At 38.6% G+C, this 26,867-nt stretch overlaps 1 protein-coding gene across 2 annotated transcripts in view; it reads left to right on the top strand.

Moving 5' to 3' along the window:
* Positions 1–1,465: 1,465 nt before the first annotated feature.
* Pip (heparan sulfate 2-O-sulfotransferase pipe) overlaps positions 1,466–26,867 on the top strand; it is a 60,982-nt gene continuing 35,580 nt past the window's right edge. For both annotated transcript variants that reach the window (XM_076902841.1, XM_076902840.1), the window contains exons 1-2: positions 1,466–1,815; positions 12,739–12,887. In XM_076902841.1, the coding sequence (XP_076758956.1) occupies positions 1,766–1,815; positions 12,739–12,887 (199 nt within the window). In that variant the 5' untranslated portion in view covers positions 1,466–1,765. The remainder of the gene's footprint in view (positions 1,816–12,738; positions 12,888–26,867) is intronic.

Genomic DNA, 26,867 nt, shown 5'->3' with positions numbered 1-26,867 from the left:
TGTTTGTTCTACAAACAGTATAAGTAGTACAGTAAAGTTCTAAATGTACAATACAAAAGGATCTGAACGTATAATCTATCAGCGTTTCACAACAGTAGGAAAGAAAATTTAGAGAAAATTTTTTCGTTTTTCATTTAAGGGATTCGTATTTACAGACTTTAATTAAGCTGTTCATTATCGTCGTCACATATTCATTTATTTCATTTTTATTTCAATAACAATCTGCGTGAGATTATTAATATTACAGAAAGTTGAATAATTGTGTATATTCTGTAGAATAATGTGCGTTGATGTATCTTGATAAGGGTAAAACACGATTTTCCATCGTGTCATCGATGCACTTGCGATTAAATCTTCCGCTTCTTATCTTGCTGAAGCACGGTCCCTGAGCTATCCGTTTGTTAGATCTGTTGTTTGTAGCTTGGTTAGTTGGCGTTCAATTTATTTAATTACTCCCTACGAAATAAAGTGGAGGTTTTTTTCCTTTTGTATAGCGGTTCTTGTTTAAATTCTTAGTTAAGCGAATTGAAACAATTGATCTGGACTAATAATGAATTAAATACTTTCATGATGAAATGCTGGCTGTTTTTATTCAATTTTTGAAAGTCGAGTTATATAAAACCAAATTTGAAGCATAACAGGAAGTGTATTATGATGGATATTATATTTTACTTGTCACACATATTGTTATAGAAAAATATTTAATTAGTAACAAAAATCGATTATTTAAGGGTCATTTTTACTTATTCAATTATTTATTAATATCCATTTTGAATATCGTGATTAACAAAAATAACTGTACATGTAATTAATATTAGATTAATTTAAAAAGTTTTAATTGAAAAACTTCATAGACCTTGATATTTTCCCTTAATTTCGATTGATTCGAGAGTTTACGCGAAGAAACACCCGAATTGTTGAACCACCTCTAACAACGCTACCCCTAAGCGTCCATCGGCGTTCGTTTAAAAGCGAATCGGCATTTATCGACCGCGAATAATTCGCAGGACTCGAAATCGCAGCTGAAACTGACCCCAGGGATGATCATCTGGCAGGAAAGTGGCGCCTTTCTCGCGGCGAAAGAGGTCGTTGGAGAGGGCCACGGCGCGCGGCGTGGCGCAGCCCGGCGAATGTGGAGTAGAATCGCATTACGTACAGGCTGAGTAACGGAGCGGGCGCGGAGCAGAGTGTATCGCGTGTCGTCTCCTCGTTTGACGAGCGGTGTTCTCGCGCGGAATATTCTTCGCTTCGCTCGTCAGTCGCGTGCTGACCAGCCAGCCGACCTCGTGCTCGTACCGCTCGAAGCCTCGCGCGCAACGCTGAAAATCGCTGACAAGTCACGTGACCAATTTCCCAAAATCCACCAACACCGTATCGTTTTGACATTTCGCGTTTCACGTTTCGAGGTAGAAAAGAACCGTATCAGGTGATCGGTCGGAATTTGGTGCGATCAGTTTTAGTTGATCGAGCATGAGCGTTTAACGAGGACGCTCGGGGGCGCGTGTGCGAACGATCGATCGAATCGACTCGCAGGGTGGCGTTGAAAGTTCTCAGTGATCGATTGCCACGATAGCGCCGCGTGGATCCGGTTAACTGCTCGAAAGGAGGTACGTGGTAGTTACATGAATCCGATCGACCCTCGTCCGAGCTTGATGAGTCGCGTTCGAACGTCTCGGATCTGAGGATCCGATCGACGTCGAAGGGGTCCAAGCCATTGTTCTTCGATTGATCCTCGCTCGGTTGGAGAGAAGAAACCGACGCAACAATGCTGAACGACAACGCGTGGAAGCACAGACGGGTGCCTGTCCCGAAGAGGTGAGTCTTCTCCTCTGCTGATTTTAATCGATTTTGCCCACTGTTTTGCCAACCACACGTTGTTGCTCAACCAGGCTACCAGATCTGCTGCTAATTGAGATCGCGTTTAACTCGCGTTTCTACCATTTCCTTCGTTTCACGATCAACTTCTTGCTCTAAACCACACACCTCGAGAGCACAGTTTGTCTCTGCGTTTCCACCCCTTCTTTTTACAATTCGATAGAAACACCACGATCGAATAGAATATTCCTCCATAATGAGTTTTTGTCCTGATACAACTCATGGTGTATCAGGTATTCCGGAAAAGACACGCTGTGGACGATCTGTGATACCAGATGTTCTTTATTTTCTGTCCATTTTCGTGATTGGAGATTCGTTTAATGATAGATTACTTAGGTACAAGTCAGTCATTGAAATGATTTTATATTAAATGCAGACTCGTGGAAAGAAATATATTTGACAAGTATTGGAGAAATATGGAATAAATATTGAACGAAATTCTCTCGTTCCAAAGTATGAACAGAGGTATGAACAGAATTAATATAACGTAATTTATACATTATACACAAATGTGTTTATCGGACAACATTTATCTGATGATATAACTATTGGGACATTCCGTGTAAAAAATTTCTCAGTTCAAGGAAAAGGAGTCGCCAGTAACAGGGAATAAAAATGGAAGCACAGAATTATGCACTTTATATTTGAAAATTTTTTATAAAACGAACACAATTTAATTGAGAATATCTAGTTAAACCTGCGACCGACTTAAATTAACATCAATACCAGCTATCCACATTTGCAATATATGACCTTTTTGAAAAGAAAAATTGCACAATGGCTGTAAGTAAAACTTAATTCTGGAACTCTCCATATTAATTACTTCTTAATAAGGAAGTTCTTTTCACGGTTCGTTGAAAATAAATTATTTTTATTCTCAATTTCATTCATTTAAAGCAAATAATATTTGTCGAGAAATTCTTGAATTAAATAATAACCAGAGCTTTAACAGGAATACTGCTGTAACAGTAATGGTTAAATAAGTAGGTTCGAATCAACTTATTGTCGATTTACAAACATATGGTCTGAAACTCGTGCAATTTCCACGTTTTGTTGTTAAAACGGTAACTCTGATTACTCTAGTGGTTCCGTTTAACTGTTTCGTTGCTCTGTGTGACAAGTCTCAGCGTTCGTTTGCCAGTGGATAAAAAAAATATACTTTTGTAGCAGCAACCTCATTTATCAAATAAACAATACATTTGTTTCAATGATTGCGATGGATAAAATTGCTAAAAGAGTTGTAGTAATTTTATTAATTGTCATATCATTCTTTAAATGATAATACAATATTGGCGATATGATTAATCGTTATTATCATATTTTTGTATAGTATAACTGATGAAAGTATGATAAAAGTCCTTTGTACTAGGATCACAATTTTATAAAAGGAAGTTTCATCAATTCTAGAAAATTACGTAAACGAATAGTATATAAAATTAATTTTCACAATCGCTCATATGTTTAAAACATACAATAGCATCCCAATTCTTAGCAAAAAGTTAAAACTTGACCAAGACTCGAATAACTAAATCACTAAAGGTTCGCTTGAAAAGTCTCGCAAGAAATGCTAGAAAATCGTAATAAACCGCCCAAAGTCAGAGACAATACACGTGTTCCCACGTCCCATCCTTAAAAGCGTCGCGCCTCGCGCTCACGCTCGATAATCAAAACAACAAAGCTCAACGAATTCCACCAACCGTACAATTATGACAAATCGTTATTATATGATGTAATCAGCCATTACCCATTGAATATTCATCTGATCGGCGTCCTGGGGCGTTCGCGCGCGTTTCAATCGAGCCGTATCAGAACCGAGGCGAGAAAACGGTTGATAAATCGTCCCTGGCCCAGGCACAAAGCGTGAGAGCCGTGGTCTCGTGTCTGAAATCGATTTATCAGCGGACGTTCGACGCGTTAAAATGCTTAACCCCGGAATACCGTCGGGTTCAGCAAACGGCCACCAGCTCCTTGCTAACAGATAAGTGTCTCTTCTGCTTTCGCGTCGACCGGACGCGTCTGATTTATAGCCGCGGATCGAGTTTTTATTTCCAACAGCACCCCGTCAATTATTTACGAATTCGATAAAAACTTATGCGCCGTTCGAACCACCCTCGAAGCTCTCGCGCGGGTATCAATGGCGCGATATTTCTTCTTCAAATAATCACTGCTCGTGTACAATAAATTACTTGCAGCTTCCGGAGTTACAGTCTTGTTCACTGTTCCGAATGGATCATTTGTTATTTTGGTTACTGTCAAGCTGGACGAATTCAATAAATCTGGTTTACAGCCTTTTCAATCCTTTAGCCGATCTTTTTCTTTTACATTTTATTTTTATCTAAGTTTTTAATACAGAACCTTCTATACCATTATTAATTGGTATAGTCTATTGATCTTGGAACTCTGAAACTTTATTTTCTTGAAAATCATCCCTCGCGCGATTATGTCACCCCTACAGAATATTCTTCTTCTTTCGATATTTATTTATAATCATTTCGAAGTAAGTGAATAGGAAATTAACAGAAAAGATCAAGATGGTAGAGGCAGAAAAAGGACGTAACGGTATTGGTTGTTACTCGTTCTACGATTTTTTTTTTTATCGTATTACCGCGTGAGTATTGATTTCGTGATGGATGTCCGCAGAGATATAACAGTAATTGATTATTCCGAGCGGGGGGATTGACATTCCATTTCCGTTAGATGCGAATCTTCTAGCATTGCGTGGAACTTCTCGATAGCGTGGGAGTTTGTAATCCACAGTAGGCACTACTGGGAAAATAATAATAGAAATATATTTAACGCGAAGTACCTGCCACTTCTAATCTCACAAATTTGAGAAAGGAACGAAATGACAAATTTTAACTTCAAAAAAGGAAATGCAAAATATAACTATCATTTTCAAAACTTAAGCAAGATGATCTTCCTAATTGAGAGATGTGAATACGTGTAACACTTTTCACAGTGACAATGAACTTACCCCATTATACTCGGTTCACAAAATTGCTGCTAATAATAGATAAGCAAAGCAAACAGGAAGTCGTTGGAGCTACCTTTCTTCCCACGATGTCCGCGACCAAACGCGAGATCGCGGTTCATGTATTACTGAATGGACACGCGTAGACTAATCGCTGTAGCCGTGTTAAAAAAGTTTCATTCAAGAAGAGAGGACAGGTAGAAGCATTTCTAAATGACGTTTAGATGCATCGCTCAGACGTAACGGATTAAAGGTCATCCGGTAGCGTCCTCACCGAACAAATCGATGCATCACGTTGATTGGACAGCGGAATAACGCAAATTGTACATCGTTTCCACGTTCTATCGTCTCTAGATTGACCAGTTTACTTGTTCCCGTAAGTATAAATAGTTCGTGCAATGTGACAACTTTATTTGGATAATGACGATCGATTTTTATGGTTGACACGGGGGGAGGGTGGGTTATTGAATAATTTTCGTTTTTTATTTTCACATTCACAAACAAAGATTGCATAATCAACTGAATAACTAGAAATATTTTTAAAGATGCGAAATAATTATTTGTAAAATTAGGAATGTTAATTTCAAAAGTGTCAAAAAATCGAAAGGTGTTAAGAAATTTACTCGAAATATATCAGTTGAATTTTACATCGAATTACAAAAAGGTAATGTTTCAATTTGACGTAGAAAGAGGCTCATAAATAACGTTCTAAATATCAGGTGAAACCCATGATATCAGAGAACCGAAGTGGTGAGCACAGGATTCATCCGCAAATATGTAGATTTCGTTACCCAATTTCAATTTTAATTTGATTTATGCAAATCACTTGTAACAGGATTTCCCCGCTTATGTAACACTTTCGAATCTGAAACTGGAGATTTGCATTTCGAGGCTGTAATCCTGTCGCAACGTGATATTCAATCCTGATGCACCCGATGACATTAAAAATAAAAACCGTTTACGGTAATCGAAACAATCGAATTTCACTAAAGTCATTTCACTCGTTGTTAAAATCGTCTGAAACGCTTAGACTGTCTGAGCGAATCTCGGATGGGAACTACCGTTTCCAGCAATCGTTTCTGGAACATCCACTTCTAGCCAAACTCAATTAGACAGATTAAGCTAATTGCTTTTAAAACACCGCTATTAAGCGTCTATTATCCTCGTGACTTATCACGTCAAACGACTGCTGGCGCGTTTTTCTATTTTTCTCGAGGAATACCAAATTTTTTATTCGATCGAGAGTACGCATGCGAAATGAAATAGAAACGGCGTGATGGCAGCTGAAAGGGTAATTGCGGAGCTATTCGATCAGCTGTTTGACAAATTTGAAACGGTCTCTTTCTCCGAATCGATCATTCGAAACGAGAAAATCAAATTTTTGTGATCCACTGTCACAAAAGTGGTGCACGTAAAACGTTCTCGAGAGTCGAACGATGGTAGAATGGTAACGGAATATAATTTTCGTAAGGTAAAGTTTCCGTAACTTGGATTCTCAAGGTGAACGACCAGGCCCAAGGAGATCATCGCGGCGCTGTTTTCATCAGCCTATCCATTTACGAGATTCGAAAGTATCAGTGCCATTACACGCTGGATAATAATCTCGGAACGAAGACAGCCACGTCACTAAGCCATCATTAACGTGAACTCTCACTGACTTCGCTATCCGACGCGTCTGCACTTTCGATCGGGATCATTCGTTCCACCGGTGTCGACCGTCCTCACGTTTCACCGGATGTACAATTTTCTTCGTTGTCGCGACGAGTAGCGAACCGCGGATCGTCCTGGGAAGATTCCTCAAACAAATGCGAATTTACCTACATAACATAATAATTGCTTATTAAACTCATGTGTTTATTTTAATAATTCGTGCATTTAAAACTCTTCTTAATTTATTTCTCTTCCACATCTTATATATTATGCATTAAAATATATATATATAGTTCTGTGAGCATATCCTTGGAAACTGCTTATGCGATCAGTTGCGTCGGAGATGTGACGAAATGCAAATATTAGTATTTCCAGGAATATTTTAAACGTATGAATTATTCATATTTCTCTGCGTTACTTGACGCGAGGGGCCTCTCAATTTGAGTTCTGATTCGAGTCGAAGTCGAATTCTTTTTTCGACTGGTTGAAATTGAAATATACAGTAAAGAAGGTGGAAAACGCTGTGGATTCGTGTACGTGCGCTATAAATCGAGAACGAGATCTCGTCACGGGCGAAATGGAACTCCGGAAAGACTAAAACCGCAGAATCGATCGGAATACGACTTCTGCCGTTTGTTCGCCATCGATCTCGAGCTTAACCGATGGAAATATTCATTTGAAACAGTGGTTTGTCTCTGTGGAGTCGATAAAAAGGTGGAGGAATAAAATTAGTGCCCTTTACGAAAGGTATTTCCATTGATGTAATTTAATAGCAATTTAATTTCTATTTAGCATCATCGATGAGTTATTTTGATGACCATTCGTCCATCATTTGTCTATATACGAGTTCATATACATATACTAATAGTTCTTATCTTCATATTAGTAGAATACGGATGCTCTACAGTTAATTACAATATAGATTTAGTACATTAGTTATAAATGATTAACGATAGATTTAAAATTGTTAGTATATACATATATTATTATATTACTTCTTTAATATTTCAACAATATTTTAATTTTATTTTATCGATGGTATTAGAACAAATATCTTAGATAATTTCTTTGTTTAACAATCTTCCAGAAGTGAAGTTGCTACGGTTGTAAAAAGATTTCAGTGAAAAAAGCTGTTTTACTTCTAATGAACCTTCTAACGTTGGTTCTAACGGTGCTAACAAAATTCCAACGTGAGCGAAGGTGTATTACAATATAATTATCAGTTCCATTAATAACAGCGTTCGAAGACAAAAAATTACTGCTAACATCTGGCTGAAACACCTCCAGTAGCTCTCGACCTTCCGCTAAGTCCCAGTTACTTTACGGAAGCCAGATATTTCCATCCTTTTTAACCACCTATCAATCGTTGATCGCGTGTCGAGCAGCAATCGCCATTAACCCCTTACATTATAATAGTATCCGGCTGCACTTATGGCGTTGTTAATGGTAAAAGTTTGTCGGACACGAGTTCTCCTCGTTATTAACAGAGTTCAGTCTTATTTCTAGCGTAATTAGAATCTCTAATATTCGAGACGGTCTGCTAAAGGTTAATATTTCCAAGATCTTCATCGTTCGCGTAACAAGGCAAAGATTGTCTGCAATTGAATTAATGGCTTTGAAAAGTAACAAGCGAACCAAAAAGTTCTTTGTCTAGTATTAGGAAAATTTCAAATTATTATTCGTTTGCCTCGTACGTTGCCACGATCTTGAAACGACCTTCAAAATGACCTTGGAAGGCTGCTTTTACCATAACTGAATCCTACGTAATAACATTGTAAAATGTTAAAAACTGGCTGGCCTTCAATTTGTACGAGTAACGCAACACGCAATTCAAGCCTGTTTATTTACACCAAATGGTAAAAGCTTACCAAGAATTTCACAAGAAAACAGATTAATAAGTTTATACAGCGAGAGAACGCAAGAGAGTCGCGTCTAAGTCACCGCGTGGCGGAACCGGGACGTACTAAATGAGCATAATTACTGTTACTTTTCAGGACGTCGCGCAAGTTTGCATTGCGCATCGTGGCTCGCGTTAAATGCATCTCGCGGACTATAAACACATTCGCGATGCCACAACCGCCTTCTATCCTGTTGAAGACACGCGAATCGAACGCTCGTTTCGTCGTCTATTCGTCGAAAATGGCGCGCAGGAAAACGAGCGCGCGAATCCGTTCGTTAACTGTGATCGACATTTTTTGCAATACCAGAGACGAGAAAAAGAACGCAGTATGGTAACAGATTCCCGTGGACACGCTTCGTTGTCATCGAAAAACGTTTACCAAGAATTCACGCGGAGATGGTAAATGCCTATGCATATATAGTTCGCGTGGAAAGTCGTACATCAAGATTCGATATTTCGAGAGTTGTGGTGAAAGCTGACTTGTTTCCTGAATTTTATAATTTTATCGAAGTAACTTTGTAACTATATTTATTGAAAAACTGGAATCTGGTATTTCTATTTACCTTTTGAATTATTTGATTTTGTATAAAAGCAGATTACCCTGTTTTCTAGAAACTCTCTTTTAGTACATTTTAATAAACTGAATTTTTTATTATCGCTATTAACGGTATCCTAAGATTTTCAATTAAGAAGAAAAGACCGTTTGGAGAATTCCTCTCGAGTACTTTACACCTTGGTTTACCTCCGTTTAAGCGCACTTAAAATTGGCATCTGCCTTTCTAGCTTCGCACGACTTGAAGCTCCGCTCGTAATAGCATCATTCTCACGTTCGAAGCTGTCCAGCGCGTTCGAAAGAGCTTACGGTTCCCTCGTCCCCGTGTGTCGTTGACACCGTGTCTCGCGGCCGATACCGTTCGTTTCTTCTTTTCTTTTAGCTGAACACGCGTTCATTTCTCCGGACGCGATTGTCTGGATTACCTAGACGTTCGAGCGGTTTCTACGAGCGAACAGGCCGCGCGCTTCTTTGTAGGACGGTAGACGCGGCGCACCAGGCAGAAAGCAGAAACTTATAGTTATTCGTCTTCCTGAACGCCGGCGACGGGGACGCGCGTGACCGATGGGCCATTTTACGCATTCGCTGGCCCTCGATGTCGATTGGTATCAACGGTGAATTAATACCGGTAGATCTGCGATGGGAATTGAAAAGGCTTTGCGCAGCGAATCCGCTTCTCGATCAAATCGACTTTTGTGCGTACAGTTTCTAAATTCCTAAGGTTTCAATTATTAGACTTCGTTAGATTCGCACGATGAATTTACGAATTAAAATCGAGAAACTTGCTATTTAACCAGTTAAGTGCGTTCGACGTGTATACTCGTCGTGTAAAATAAAATATTACCTTTCACTATAAAATCTCAATAAAATGTAATAAGAATATTATTTGGTGGTATGTTCCCTTTATATTACCAATACGACCGCTATGTATTTCATATGGAGGGGGGTTCGCGTATCAAAACTAATTACATACGTAACCTAACTAAATACATTCGTAAAATGTATAATAGTACCACTTGCTCTGCGTTCGACGTGTATACACGTCGTTACTTGTATTTAATTCCGCACCCTGTGGGAAACTAAATTCCACAGTTAACTGGTTAATATACAAAAGCGTGCAAAACTGAGAGTGCAGTCTCTGTGTAACACCAATTAATTTCAATCGTAAAGGACAAGAACAAGGAAGCAAACATTTGTTCAACCGGTTACGTTTTTTATCGACATCACCTCGGATTGTGATCGTAACGCGTTAATGGATGAATCATATATTCGTCGCGTAACCAGCTTTTTTGTTCATAGCCCAGCAAGTAATATAACGCGTCTGCTCTGTCCTTTAGCGGAGATGCTTCACGGAAACCATCATCCTCTATCTCTCACGTATCGTGATCGTTTCCCCCGTTTCCGTTTTTTCAACCACTCGGACATTGACACACGCTTAACAGCGTAGTCGCATAATTTCGTAACGAGCCGCGATTACGGGACGGGCAAAATCGTGACCGCGAGAACCGGAAATTCCGGTACCTCCGAGGATAGAACCGAGTCCATCGAGAAAGGTCTCTCTTTTTTTTTTTCTATCGCGGAAATGAAACAGAAGTTTATGTAACGTTACCTCAATACTCGTTTCAAATTATGCAATACCGTTTGATCAGCTTGATAATGACATTTTTAACCGGTTTCCAACGGTTTGAGAGTTTACAAATCAAAAGCATCCTCCGATCATGCGTTTACATTAACTATTCTATTAAATGTGAAACGAAAACGTTAATATTTATAAAGAAAAATTGTTTATTTAACAGTCATCTCCAACTTATGCAGAAGCTTTACAAATTTCAAAGAACTTGTCCTTTAACAATGTTAATTTATACAATCCTACACAAACCTCACATAAGCGTGTTATACAGTCCAAGAAAAATGCAGACAAGGAAAAAGAAAATTCAAGTCTCCGCGTTCAAAAAGAGAAACATTGGATTTATACTTTCTAAGAAAAAATCATTTTCCTCCGCGAATTATTTTACGAACCGTCCCAGAAAATTACGGGACCGCGCGTCAGCGAAGATCAAGCTCGACCCTGCGCACGCGATACCAGCGACGATTTTACGTATCCGCGGTCGTCCTTTCACGGCCAACGCGATGGATCGCTTGAAACCAGGTCGCACGTGAACCATCTCTCGCGACCAGGATGATCAATTACGAGACAGATGAGTTCGCTATGCCCTGTTTCCTCTGGCGACGACGACAACCCACATGACGGTTAGCTCGTAACACGCCGCTTTCAGGGAAGGGGCGTCCTCGAGTATTTTGTCGTACCGTTGGAAAGGCTTTCATCTCGATGCAATTCGCGTACCACACTGTACTACTTTGCGTTCGCCAATGTACACTTGCGACTGGGTTACATTCTGGGCTGTAATGAAGGTTGCTATAATTAAGCGTTTCGCTTGATAAATCTCGTATTATTTTACGCGATCTATAAAATTGAAATGCGATCGATTAACCTTCTGCGCTGGACGACTTTTTCGGTCGACAACTAGTACAGCAACTCGAATCCGTCTGGCGATCCAATATCGCCGTTTTCTTCGCTCGATTTCTTGCCTGATCGACCGTTAGGCACTTAACCCTTTTCGATCCCGTGTTACACGTGACACCGTGATACGATCGTTTCCGGGTCACGTCATACCTCACAGATGTTTCATAATTATTCATATAATTACGGCAACATTTTGAAAATTTCAGCTAATTTGTCTTGAAACTTCTGTTTTAATTTTTTTCCAAAGTAATTTGTACAGTAAAATATACTTTCTCTTCGTTTTACGTATTTATCTAGTAAACGGACATTGATTCCCGGTGTTTTATAGAAAAAAGTCGAACATTTTCAACAAGAAACCACTTAAAACCCCGATTAACTCGTATTAAAATTATAAAAAATTTAAAGCGCTATATCTCCGAAGATAAAAGCGACTATTTAACAATATACAGCTTGTTGGAAGCCTCGAATCCTCTCCTTGAAAACGGTTCTCGAATCATCGCGAACCGACTTCCGGTTGCCGAGATATCGTCGTGTAAAGAGAAGGGTAATTTTTAATCGGTTACTACGTCTGTCCTCGTCGAAAGGACTCGGAGCTCTCGCTCGCACCTAGTCGCTGACCTACCTCAATCGTCTGTCACGTGGGCTGGTCAGTGTGCCAGACAGCTGCCAGACGGATTTTTACTATTACTATTAGTGCGTACGCATTTCCTGGAAAAAATCTGGGTCAAGTCCATTCATAACTACCGCCGCCATCTTGCGCGCCGTAGTCATGAATGAGAAAACTTTGAGCCCTTATATCTCAGGAACGGATCGAGATATCGAGATGAAACAAAAACCGATTTCAATGGCGTCGTTTTCTCTACCCACTCGAGGGGTTTTCATATTTTTCTTTACTTGGGTATGAATATACTTTACGCGCGTATAGCGTGGTGTAAGTTTGAGTGATTTTAAATCCGCACGGTTTTATTTTATATACGAGTTTGCACTCTGTATAAATCAAAAGCACTTTAAATTATATATCTGCATCAACCGAGTCCAATCCACGTAGAGACCATCTATTTGACAAAAGACAGAAACGAATGGTTGATTCGCTACAGGATACTCCGTTGCAGGTTATTCTAAATCTGAATGGAAGCGAGTTTGTCGTATATTGTGAGAAATTGAAGTTCAAGTTTGAAACTGTCGAGGATCGAGTTACCGCAATTCGTTCAAGAATAGCAAAACCCGGAGCCGTTATTTTGTTCTAATTCGATGCTCCTTTTCAGGACCATCGAGCTGATCGCCTTGATCGCGATCTCCAGCACCCTCTTCCTTTTTCTACACACCAGAGAGCTGCACTCGCGTCTGCGAAAAATGGAAGTCCGCCTTCAGCCTGGCGAGGACGAGATGTTCTCGGCGAACCAACTCTCATCCGGTAAGTTTTTCCACTTTGCTCCAGCTACTTGAACTTTCTCGCCGCCGATGCACGCCACGTACAAATGCGTGCCACCATCCGTCGAAACTTGCCGTCCCGTCGTTAGACGCATCCTGCTCCGTGGGTGTCTCGAAATAAGTACGCCATTTCGAATCAATTCAGGAGCCGCTTCTGACAATCGTTCGCGAGAAAAACCGGTTACACCGCGATTACTTTGCCACCGTCCTAAGGGATAATCCTGGCGCTAGTAAAAATGGCTGGAACGCGAGCTTTCTCAGAAAAGAAACGGGTAATTGGACTGATCGCAGGGAATGCGCGACGGGCGTCAATGTTTTTCTTCTTAATTGCCTGGGTCTATTTTTAAACTTAAAGTAGGAGTCACGTACGGAGCGAACGGGGTTTAGAGGTTATATTTGAGTATAAAATTAAATCTGCAATCAGTTTCCAATTATTAGCCGAAATGAACAAATTATTAACTCTCGCTATCGAAAGTTTGTTACGTATTCTGTTATATTTCTCAATTTGCAATACGTGTCTGATAACTTGAAACAATATGAAACAACAGCTTAGCAGCTTAACTTTCTACTTGCTTTCGAATCATTCAAATTTTGTATTATAGTATGTTGGAGAAATTTTTTATTCATCTGTCCTCGCATCCTTTTTCCAGGCTTTGAACTCACGATGTTATCTCCCTCGCGTTACTTAATAAATTATACAAACTCGTAGGCAATAATAAATTTTGTCGACAAGCGTACTCAGGTTTAGAAGCCAGGATGGCTCCGGCAATTAAAATCAGCACGCGATAATAGCGACAGACTCATAATCATCTCAGAGGAGATCTTCCTACGTGAGTAATTTGATGATAAAACGGAAAACTTGCACGCAAACCGTGCTGCGTTGCACGCCACCGCGTGTTCCATTTAATTAAGATATTCGCAAAACCTGCAGTTATTAAGCAACATCCTTATGCGTTCGCGATCAATCTCGATATGTATAATTATACACGGTGGAACGTTGATTATACGAACGCTACAAAACTGTACAAACTGTATCTACAGTTCGAATAACTGGATATATTTAGTAACCCAATCGCAGCTTCTGTGGCTTCGCGGGGAACAGAATATTATTTTGTTTGAAATACTTGGTAAAGATATAAATATTTGAGAATTTTCTACAATTCCAAGGAAGAAGAGACGCATTGCTTTTAATATATAATATTGTAAAATATTTTTTAAAGATCTTCTGCCCTTCCTATCTTCTTCCTACTTCTGATCGATTCTTCTCTTTCTTTCATATGTATTACACAACGGAGAGTGCATAATGCATGCTTCACGGAGCAATACGAGGAATTCCAAGCAGAATATTCAATCTAATGATGATCAGAATTTTTGTCACTGCTAATTAACATTTTATCGATTAATATTGGTATTATCATATTTGAAAAATTCAGTCAGAATTAGACATCGAAAAAGAAATTTACTCTCGCAACGAAATTGCAGCGCAAAAGCACACGCACGCGTACAGATGTGTACGCGAAGCATATGATGTAAATATGTTGAGACGCGAGTATCCTTGAAGGATACCAGACTTCCCGGTTGAAGAAGGTCAAGGTGCGAGAAGTGAACGCACAAAGAGTGTCAACGTCGAGAAAAGATCAGCCGGCGCTCGTACGCGTATCTTTAAGCGATTATCGTTTCAGTTCGCAGCATTTCGCGCATTCACGGGACACGTAACGGTACCAGGGCCCTCATTTGTCTCCAACACGCTAATTAACCGCCCTGGATACGCCGTGCCGCGTCGTTCTGATTCTCTATTTAACACGATCCTCGCGTTTCTAATTTGTCGCGTCATGCTATTAAAATCAGATCGATTAATCGCCTCGAATCAAGTCGATAATCGCGTTACGACCTGGGTTGTAGGTACACGAGACAAATGAAGGTAGTTTAATTAGAAGGCCCGATATTTTTCTCCAAACGTAAATTGTTGCAAACAGGTTCTTCTCCCCGTACAGAAAAGAAAATATTTTCGAGAGAAATTTTTTAATGCACTAAATAGCACGAAAATACTGTGATTAAAATATGTTAATCAAGCGACACGAAGTGGTTAGTGGAGCATTTAAGCGAGTGCAAATAAAGGGAACAGGAAACAAAATTAAAACGTCTATACGCAAGGTAACGTCTTTATCTGAACATATTTACCATCGCGCAGAACGTGATAAAAATGGAAGGAAAAGAAAAATAGTGGCACATAGTTCTACGAATAGCTTCGGCTTATAAATATTTAATAATTACGCGATCGTCGCGGAATGGGATAAGCGGCTCCCGACGATTTTCCCCTGAGATAACAACGATCAAGCAATTTGTATAATTAGAAACATTCGAAGCACGCGCGACGCGCATCGTACATCGGAATAATTGGAAATCGAAAGTGCAGGGTTGGAAGATGGTGATGGATCGCCTCTTCCTCCCCCGCGTTCGTACGTGTCGAAGCAGAGTCGAGCCGCAGGCCATTGAACTTCTTCCTGGTGGTTCTACTGTTACGTTGCTAAGCGTTCGAGGAATTGCGGTATCGTTCGAAAAATCGCCCCATGAATTCTCCGATCCTGTCGAGCGATCAATCTTCCGCTAGACGCGCATCATCGAAGGTTAATCGCCTCCCATGATTTATCGGTGTAATTAAATCAACGTCCGCCCGGTAAAACTTTGGTATTAGCTCGAAAAAATCGAGAGTTGTTTCGCGTTTTTTTGTAATTTAACTGCTTAGACACTTGCAAGTGAAATTTTCACGATTTTTTCGTACTTTGTACGTTAATTTGGTGTTAGTTTGTTCTCCGAGAGTTTGCGATAAATCATTTGCGAGCTTGCAATAAATTTAAGTAAACAAAGTATACTTGGTACTTTGAGATATTTTGAATTATTTCATTTTGTAATATGTGAGACCAAATTTTGGTGTAAATTCTAGTCAAAGAATTTTCAAAGTAGTTTCCGATTTTTTAGGGGTTGTAACGCTGAAATCGTATTATCGCGCATAAATGAACGAACCAGGCAACTTGTTTAGAGTAGGAAAGTGTATTTTCCGTGAATTAATGCGAAGCGTCCAGCGTGATTCTCCTGTGACATCGTACAAAGCCGTTTTATCATCACGCGTTGCACGGTTGTTCGAAGGGAATGGATGCACCGCTTCGCTCGGAGAGTTCGTATCTCTTGACCTCGTTTCTGCCGTTCCACTTATTGTCAATGAAGAAAGAATTCCTCTCCGCCACGGCCCCGCTCCGCGCCACGCTCATTAAAGACAATTTAAAAAAGGAGTCGCATTATTCGCGAACGATTGATCAGTTTCGACTATTCAGAGAAATCGCGAGACGAAGACGTGAAAAAACGGAGCTGCTTTGTATCGTTCGTCTCCAATTAAACGAAACGAGCGTGGTCAAGTTGTGAACGTGAGATTTAGGAAGATTAAATTCAAACTTATTTTCCCTAATTTTTGTTCTGCATCTACGCGGAAAATTGTCGAGGTGTTTACAAAATTAATGGGGCTTTGTATTAATTGACAATAAAGTGTAATTAATGTAAAATATGCTGCTATAACCGTTTGTTAATTTTCATTTTTTAACATCTTCTATGGCAGGTGTTAATTACCGTAATGCGTTAGTTTCACTTTCGTTTCCAACATGAAACAATTGGTACTGTTCAAGAAATTGAGAACAAACACGGGGCACGTGAAGTATAATGCTAGATTTTCTCTTAAACTATCTACGAATCAGTTAATTAATACCAATGTATAATGTGTACAGTTAAGATGGAAAAATTACATTTATGTAGAGCAAAATTAAGTTTCAAGATGACTGTACAATGTAGACTTTACAGAACTTTAAATAAAAATAATGCAAATATGTAAAAATGGAATTCCATTGATTTAAAAATTTTGCAAAATTATTTACAATCGTTTTCTATAAAGATTCGCTCTCTTTAAAATTACGTTTCGCCTTAAAAACTCATTTTTATTTAAATGAAATACTAACAATTTTCTTCCTAAAAGTTTAAAATATTTTTAAAACAAAGGTTATCCACTTTGAAATATCTTGAAAACTTTAGATCGCTTTTCTCTTCCTACGCGACGAGGATGAATATCGATCGACGAGGAGTTCGAACACTTTCATACGCAGATTCTGCGATGTAAGAATAGCGGCCGATCGGTTGCGTAATCTAATTTGCAAATAAAATTCAGCTCGCGTAGCTGATCCTAATCTGAAACAAGGGAAATAGGGTAGACGGATTATCTTTGTTAGATCGGATAAAGATCGGCGGTCCTTTAGAAGCTGCGTGGTGCATGGACTACGAATTAAGTACAAGTTTCAACGTGAACTTCATAGATGATGAGGCACCGTGCGTTTCTCCAAGTATGCTTTTAAGATCGTGATTTAGTGTTACGACAGGAAACGATGTTAAGGTATACGATCAATGAAGACTACTATTAGTGGATTTTTGCAAATTTCGAATACTATTCCAAGGAATTCAAGCACTTCAACGAAATTAAGAGGCATCTTCGGTTAAAATAACAAATAAATTGCAAGAGACAAATTACAATTAAATGTGAGAGTCTACTGGACAAGGAAAAATTAACTTCCAATTGAAATATAAATAATATAAAGTGATTATGAATTTTTGTAGTCGAATAAAGGTATTAAATATAAATAAATAATATAAAAAAGTTAAGTTTGATTAGACAATAACATGATATAACGTAGCAGGAAATAAGTAACAAATCTAAAATCTATCTAATTGAGATCAATGCGCAGATAATGATTTAATTAATGGTTATTAGAACTGTACACTAGCTGAATCGGACGTACAAATGCAATCAGTATGATGATTGTGTGCGCAGAACAGGAAATGCATTATGAAAAATGAAATTAACGAACAAAATATGTATTAATTAAACGTCCCGCGGACAAAAGGGACTAAAACTTCAGAATACCGGAAATGTGAAAGCAGATGGATTCTCGATGATCTCCCATCGAATCACGATTTGCGAACATTCCGCGAAAGAATGTCTTCGTTGCAAAGATCGATATCTCTGAGAGTAGTATCTCACGATAATTACGTAAGATTTTCCACGTTTTCAGCGACAAGATATACGATCAAATGGAAACGTCTAAAAAGTATCATCGATCTTCCGCCATTTTGTCGGTTTATATCATCAAGAGGATAGTGCGAGTTTCTTCCTAAGCGAATAAGTAATCATCGCTCTTTTGATAATGCAATAAATTCTAGAATACAGACACATGAACAGTAATTCATACATAAAATTTATATTTATACATAAAATTTGTAAATAAAGTGTAAATGAGATGGAAGAGACATGTGCGTTTGAATAGCAGAATAGTGAATGCATTAGCAGATCGTTTACAGGCATATAACATAAATTGAACATTTATTTCAACTTAATCATCGTTATGATTGTGTATGAAACATATTTTCACACAGTAAATAATGCAATTAAAAAAAACCAAGGAAACATTTTATTATGCAAGAAAAAGTACATTTATAAAATAGTTGCAACAAACGACTGGGATTTTTTATAAATTTGACAACAATTCTTGTGGAAATCTCTGTAATATTCATTTAACAAGAGCTGCGATCCATCGCTGCTCGCAGGCCGTCGTAAAACAGCACCAATGGCGAGCAGGTTCCTCCATTGGTCACGACAGATTTCAAACAAGTTACGCCTCGAAAGCTGAGTGCTAAAGCTAACAAGATAACGACACTTTTACGGCTTAATCCTCGAGGGTTGAATCAATTCCGGCTTTCACCAGCCACATCCTCCTTTCGAGGATCTCGGGTGATCAACCAACAACAAATCGGCGAGCGTGCAGCGTGGCATCGCGTGGCATTGTCCGTCGCGGCAGAAAAACGGGATTCAGTCTCGACGCGTTCAATCGCGGATATAAATCTCCGGCAGGATGGGAAAAACGCGTGAAATCCGTCGGACAAGCCTCGAGGTGAAGATCGCCAGTGGCGAAAAAGGAAATCGGACGCTCTCTAACGCGTGGAAAACGGAGGAGAGCTCGAGAAAGGTGAAAGGGAGCGCGCCGCTGTGGGCTAAAGGGGTGGAACGAGGGGAGCGAAATATTTCGCGGTGTCTCGTAGAAACGACTAATCGTTTATTGCGGATACGCGTTCTGGATGAAAGTTCGATCGTAATTCTCTCGAGAGCTACGGGAGAGAGGATGCGTCTCGTGATGCATCCGTGATGGTTGATGGCGGGTGAAAGGACAGTGTACGCGAGTGTAGAGAACGATGGAGGTCGGTGGTACAAAGGGTGTTATTTCACCGGCAACGAACTGTACGTACTCGTTAACTTTTCATCCTTGATCATGACTATTTTCGATCCGATTTCTGTTTTAACGGGGCTATCTTCATTTTGACTTTCCTTTAAAATCGGCTATTTATTTGCTTGAATTGTTTGTTGCTATGTAACTTATATATATAAATATCCAATTGCCAGCTCAAAATCCCCGTAATATGTGAATTTTAAAAATTCCTTAGTACTATTTTCGAGATCAAAAAACATATATATATTTATGTATTTATTTATTTATTTATCTATTTACTTATTTATTTATTTATTTATATTTGTTTTTATGTTTTTTGATCTCGAAAATGGTACTAAAGAATTTTTAAAATTCACATATTACGGGGATTTTGAGCTGGCAACTGGATATGTCGAAGTTTCATCTTCAAGAAAACTCATTATTATAGGTTTTTTTGTGATTAAAGTAATTGGTCAACAAATTGGTGTTTCTTGTTTATACAAGTACATTTGTACATATATTTATTTTATCTTGAAATGAAGCATATTGTAAAATTTTGTTTCTACTAAATTATTATTATTAACTGTATTATGTGGATTGTATAGTTTTGTTATGCTTCACAGGATTATTCTTCTTTTCGTTTTTATGTTGTACTGAAATGAAATTATTTTTATTACCGTTATTCGATCTTAATAACTTTAACATAACGTTTTCAGGTTCATTCGATACAATTTCTGTGAGCTAAACACGAGTTGATTGATGTTGTTTGACATGTTAAAAATGCGAACATTGCAACTAGCAAGAAAATGAAGTTGAAAAAATGGACGAAATGTAATGGGAGGAATGATTTAAAACGTGCAAACGGTAGAATAATTATTCGATGGAAATTGGATGTTTGAAGCAGAAATAGATACTTGTTCAAGTGCAGTTAAGATTACAAGCGGAAGACAGTCTATATTGCTTCAATTATGTACGATTGAACTCGAGATAATGCTCTTAGCTTTACCTTTAATTGAAGTAAGTAACACGCATTAATCAGTGTACAGAAAATATTTGAAATGTTTAAACATATCGTCTTCCTAATATTTTTGTTGAATAATTAATTTGTACAAACGCTTCACGTAACGAAGACGAGAAGAATACAAAAGTAGATGGAAAGCAACGAAAAAACTCGTTATGTCACGATAGAAAGCAACCAAACCGCCGTCCCTAATATTTCTATCGAGTGACTTGCAATTCAAATACCATGGCTAACGAAACGTACTCGCTTAGAAAGTCGATTCTGGTTTCTCAAGTTCAATGTTAGTCGATTTTAGGTTCAAGGCTGCAATTTCTCTTTTTCTTCTTCTCGTGTACCCCCTCTTTCATCGAATCCTATAAACGAAACGAGGCTAGTTCACACATCAATATCTATATTTGGAATTACTATTTCTTCGGGTCGTTTCACCATTTAATTCTGTCTTACCGTACACAGTATGTAGATGTTTGTGGACAAGGCAACATTGTAAGCTTTTTTGGGTGAGCACCTTTCACAGTGATTGAACTTTTTAGAAGCATAATCTACCGGGTATTTGGTGAATAATAAAACTGTTTGGTAGAATAAATTTAATGTAAATTGTGGACCGATTCAGAAAGTGCGATGGAAAAAACGAGATCGGAGAAGAAACAGGCTTCTCTGCCACGCTTTCTTTACGACTTCACTCTTTCGCAGTGCAAAAGGAGAAACATGAATCACGTCGTGACTAAATTAATCTCTCAGAAAATTATGTTAAATTTTATTTAACCATTAAGCGATCCTATTCCATTTTAATATCAGCTAAACCACAAATTAACGTCGGAATTATTATTTACTTAGTCACGAACGTAGGATATCCTCCATTACTTTACAATTCAAACTAATTTTATTCGGTTAACCAGTTAAATAATTGATGAAGTTTCAGCATAACAATTCTCCACGAGAATAATTCACTTGCGAGTCATGGTTCCATTGAAGAAACCTGAAAATTATCTCTATATCACCGAAACAATTACAGTATCGTCTGTGCTCGTAGAAATATTGCAGTTATCTTTTGAAACGCTTGATTCGCTCGACTCCTCACACCACTCGCCCTTTTTACATCGATGATCGCGATCGAAAGAAATTTCGTCAGGACAGTTTCGTCTAGGTGAGTTTGATCGATGGTCAAGGGCGACGAAAATGGAAGATTATGGAAGAAGTCCCTTCGAGACGCGTCGAGGAAGATTAACGAGACGATTTCCATTTCTTCGCGAAGTTACGTTCGCGCCTCGTTCGTTCGTTCGCGATCGTATCGCGAGGCCACTACTCGTAATACGTCCGCGCGGTGGAACGCTCGCCGTGGCCTTTCCATGGTCAGGATCAAGATCGAGACTAAGCTGCAACGCTTCGTTCTCGATCGTGGACATTATTGGACGCGAATACCTGCTCCAGTTGCTGTCGACCAGCCAATTCAATTTCTTCTTACTTCTCTATGCTTTCTTCTTCCAGGAGAAACGAATTTTATTTCTCTATTTTCTAGATACGTTTAACCTCTGATGCAATTCTTCCTTTTTTTAGATTGATCGTTTAAATGTTACGATTGTGGAAGTCTTGATTGTGGCAATCTTCAGTTTAAAGGATATTAATTAATCAGTTTAAGGAAAAGAAGAATTACATCGACGATTAAACGCACCTTATAAACAGAATAAGAAAATTCGTTTTTCTGAAAAAAGAAAGCATAGAAAACTAAGAAATCGTATTCCATTATCGTCGCTTACAATCAATTTAACCTACATATTTACCAACCAATTAAAATGACAGACTGCAAACATTTGAAAAGTTTAAGAAGAGAGAAGATTTTCGAAAAGCCGAAAAAACGGAGATCCACGGTTTTCCCCGTGGTATTATTTGTAAGAGGACATAATTCTTAGCGTGTCCACGGGGAACGCGCAACGTGACTTCCTCGTAGTCAAGTTCAATATCTAAAGGATAGTTTATGGTGTCCCTTTCACAAAGCTACGATCGTAAATTCGTTAACCCGGGGGAAGTATCGTGACGTTAACAATTATTACATCGACATCTTTTACTTTAAACGTTCTTAAATCTGAACGTACAAAATTTCTTCTAAATTACGCGGGGAGTAGAAGAAACGAGTAAACGAAATTGCTGAAAAATACGTGATTATCGGTGGAAACTGCTTTTTTTTAAATTTGCGAGACTTTTTGCGAATTAGTAAAGAGAAAGCTGAGAAAAGGAACGCTTGTTTCTGCTTAATAAAGAGGCTCGAATTTGAGAAATTACTAGTTTTTTACAAATTCTTAAGCACACGTGGTTTTGTTTTCTGTGGAACTAAGAAATTCACGTGTTTCACTTCACTTTAAATGCGAATTATATGTATCCACTTAGTTGTAACGGAGTTTTTATGATCGTAAACCAATCGTGACCAACGGTATTTCAACCTGTAGAAACATTTATCGCTACTGAATCTCTTAACGAGGTACACAAAGATTCATTCGTACCAAATTTCATCTTACTATCCTTTTTACATCTTCTGTTAGGTTACAGATATAGTAGTCCATAAAAAAAAATTTATTTATACACTGCAAATTCTTATCTCTTCTTTTATTAAACAATATCGAATCGACGAAAGAAACGATTAAGTTTCTCCAGCGAATCCTAAAACTCCACCATTTTTTATTCAGATAGTCGCAAGAATTTGCAATTTCTTGCAGCAGAGGATTTCGATTGTTACCAAAACTGTCGCTAAATTAAAATGAAATGAAAATTGGTTCGACCGTTACGGATGGTCGAGAGAAAAATTGCGCATGAGACGATCGGTTTAAGAGCCGAGGAAACAGGAAGACAGAGAGCGAGTGGTACCGCTGGGAATCTCATTGTTCCCTTTTCACGGGGTGTACCATTCTCGTGGCAACGGCTGATTCAGCGTTTGCAATTCGAAAAGTGTCCCGGTATTTCTCGGGGCGAATCAAGATCACGGATGACGGTTCGCAGCGGAACACGGTCTTGACGAACGGCGTACAACCTCGCGGAAATGATCGCGCTCGATTGTTTTGCAATTCCAAGTGCTCTCTATTGTGCGTTACCCGTCGGCTCAGTTCGCGGCTGCGTGTGGGAACCGAGCACGGTCAAGATCGAAATCGTTCGTGTCTCGTCAACTCATCCCGATAAATTGGGATTACTGAATTTTCAAGCCATTCCTCTGTCGTGAATGGTATTCATGTTGTAAATTTTTTCATATTGTCGAATTCTTTTTTTGTAAAGATAGTTTCTCAGGATTCGTGTAGAATCGAGTTCCTCGATTCTGTTCTCAGCCTTTAATCGCTGCCTATCCAGTGAGTTAATAGAATTATTTCGTTTTTAACAAAATTTTTACCAACTTCATTTCATCTCAATTTGTTTTATAATTTCACTTCATCGAACATAAAATTTAAGAAAAGAAATTGTTGAGTTCTGCAGAAATTGATCTATATTTCTAACGCTACGGTTTACTCTATTCGCATAATCCCTTCTAGCTCGTTTCAAAATAAACTCTGCCTAACCGCTTCTTTCACCTAGGCTTTTAATGCTATCCTAAGCAGTAGGTGTTAACCTTTTCCACCAATGAGGTGTTTCCAAAACGCCTACTACTTCATCTCCGTCAAGGTGCTCTCCCCTTGATGGGACTTTTCCGACTTTCTGACGATGACCAGGTTTTATGGTACTCGTTTCATCTGGACCCTGTCTGGATCCTCTTCCGGCAGGTCGAGTCCGTACCATAAAACCCGTTATCGTCTCACTCGACGCGGCTGTCGAACATGTGGACCCTAAGCTCCTCATTGTCCTTTTCCTTTTTTTTTTTGCCTACAAAATAAATATTTAAACTTGAAATAGAAAGTGGGCTGATTAATATTGAATATTAATATCGGAATGATTAAGATTTGGGTTTTTTTATTGGTCGTAAAAATGTATGTTGCGAAAGTCTTCAATGTCGTATCGCCGTTTCAAAATGCTTGTAATATACAAGGTGATTCACTACTCGCGTGGCAAATTAAATTTTTACAACTGATACTACACCTCAAAACACAACACAAAAGTTCATATAAACCTAGGTCCGATTTGCAAAAATGGCAGATTAAATTGGGATTTTTGTTTCTTTCAGAGAAACAGCAGTTTCCCTCATATTATTGATCGTATCTTCAAAACCATTAGTCCTACAAGAAAATGACAAACAGTATTGATGCAGAGCAATAAATTTGCTACTATAATAATTCCCATTTTACCCTGAAACTCGAAAACAGGTGGAGCAATAAAAGTTGAAACTAATCTCAGGAGGTAAAACTTGTAAATTGCTAAAACTTTCATCTCCTATTTAAGTAATTAATTTTAGACGTGGGGGGCAGCACATTTCATAAAAACTTTCTTACTCACCAAGCTTTCTGATGATATGATCAGTTTTTTATTCCGCAGTATGGAAGCAAAGGAATTTTGTATGAAATTGTAAAAACTGCAGATGAACTGCAGTTAACGGGAATGCGTTAACAGGACTCGAAGGATTAATTGAATTATTAACCTTAAAGGCGGCTTTCTACGGAAAATTTGTAAGGAGCAATTTTACTCCTCTAGTGTCGGTCATCTTATCACAAAAAAATTAGAGAGTTAATTTTTTTTTACGCTTGGGAAGTCCAGAATTCCACGGGAAAGGTTGGTTTTTCACGGATTTGGGCAAGCCGCGAAATGGCCGTAGCCACAGCTGTTACACTCTAAAATCCAAAATATAATACTTAAAAAAGAAGAAACCAGAATATTACACTTAAAAAGCCATACACGTCGCTCAAGAGAGCACTACAGTGGTGCAGAAATCTCTGATTTGGGCCAGGCTGGAGAGAGTATTGGGTCACACATTGCATAAGTAGAAGGCAAGAATTCAACAAAAAGAAGACTTCTTAGATTACACGTCAGTCACAATATCCAATAGAAATAAATGTTGCTGCAACTCAGGGAACCCTAAACTCTTTCCATCCTGGCCCAAACTAGAGATTTCCTCAACCCTGTCGGGCTCTCTTGAATGACAGATATGGCTCCTTAAGTGTAATATTATGATTTCTTAAGTGTTATATGTTACCTTCTTAAGTGTAATATATGTGTGACCACGGCCATTCTTTGGCTTGCCCAAATCCGTGAAAAAACTAATCTTTTCCGTGGAGTTCTGGCTTTCCCAGGTGCAAAAAAAAAGTTAGCCCCCTAATTTGTTTGCGATAAGATGGCCAACACTTAAGGGAATAAAACTGGTCGTTAAAAATTTTTTGTGCAAAGCCGCCTTTATGGTTAAAAATTAAATTAACCCTTTGAGTGCTGTTACGCATATACTAGTTCACCTGCAGTTTTTACCATTTCACATAGAATACAAAATTACTTTGCTTCCGTACGGCGGAATAAAAAACTGATTATATCATCAGAAAGCTTGGTGAGTAAGGAAGTTTTTATGAAATGTGCTGCCCTCCACGTCTAAAATTAATTACTTAAATAAGCGATCAAAGTTTTAGCAATTTACAAGTTTTACCACCTGAGATTAGTTTCAACTTTTATTGCTCCACCTGTTTTCGAGTTTCAGGGTAAAATAGGGACTATTATAATAGCAAATTTATTGCTCTGCATCAATACTGTTTGTCATTTTCTTGTAGGACTAATGGTTTCGAAGATACGATCAATAATATGAGTGAAACTGTTGTTTCTCTGAAAGAAACAAAAATGTGTTGCTTTTGAGGTGTAGTATCAACTGCAAAAATTTGTAAATAGCTTAATGCGATCTATGTTTTACGCAGAAGTGTAACATAATTTAGTACAAAATGTTGTGTTCATTGTAATAAATTAACCAGCGTAGCAGAGAATTAAAGAACGGAAAAAAGTAAATTATTGATCAACATCCGTCGAACGATGGACACGTATACAAAAATATGAAAATCCGTATTCGCACGCGATACGAATAAAATATTCCAACAAGCTGAAGCTTGATGTTCCTATGGAACGGTACATTCGATCGTCGAACAGCCACGTTTGGCGCATTTTCTTTTCTGACCGCGGGCGAAAGAAAAGTGTGTCGAATCTGCAGCAGATCGGGTCGGGGAATGGTACTTAGTAGAGTTTCGATTCATCGCCCGAGGTGGAACCTGATAATCGGTATTAACGTGGCTCTGGAGATCGTATCTGGCCCGATATACACCGGGAAGCGTGCGATACAAAGTTCCACGGACGGGGTCGGCTATTATGGAAATGAGTTCGTTCTCTAATCGAGGAGGAAGTTCTCCGAGCGATCGGAAAATAGCTAGCCTACGATTAGCGGAATGCTACACACGCGACGAACAGCAAATGGGTTATTTGCGACTGCGTTAAGAGCCGTGTTGCGAGAGTGCTTCTAATTTATTAATTATAACCTATACTTTCTTGTGGTATGAGTAATTGGCAGAATATTCTGATTGCTTTACACTTGCTTTCTGACGGCAGGAAATTGTCTTGAAGGAATTTTATCTCGCGTAGATCTGCTTCTTTTTTAGCGTTGCTTTGTAGTTTATCGCATAAAATATGCAAATTCTAATGTTAGTTTTTGCATAATTTTGTTTGCATAATGCTTAGCAATTTATTGGATTGGCAAAAGTCTACGCATTATTTCTAG

This window comes from Xylocopa sonorina, chromosome 10, assembly GCF_050948175.1.
Source record: "Xylocopa sonorina isolate GNS202 chromosome 10, iyXylSono1_principal, whole genome shotgun sequence".
Lineage (NCBI taxonomy): Eukaryota > Metazoa > Arthropoda > Insecta > Hymenoptera > Apidae > Xylocopa > Xylocopa sonorina.
The sequence above is the reverse complement of the archived record's forward strand: the minus strand, read 5'-3'. Positions and strand labels throughout refer to the sequence as shown.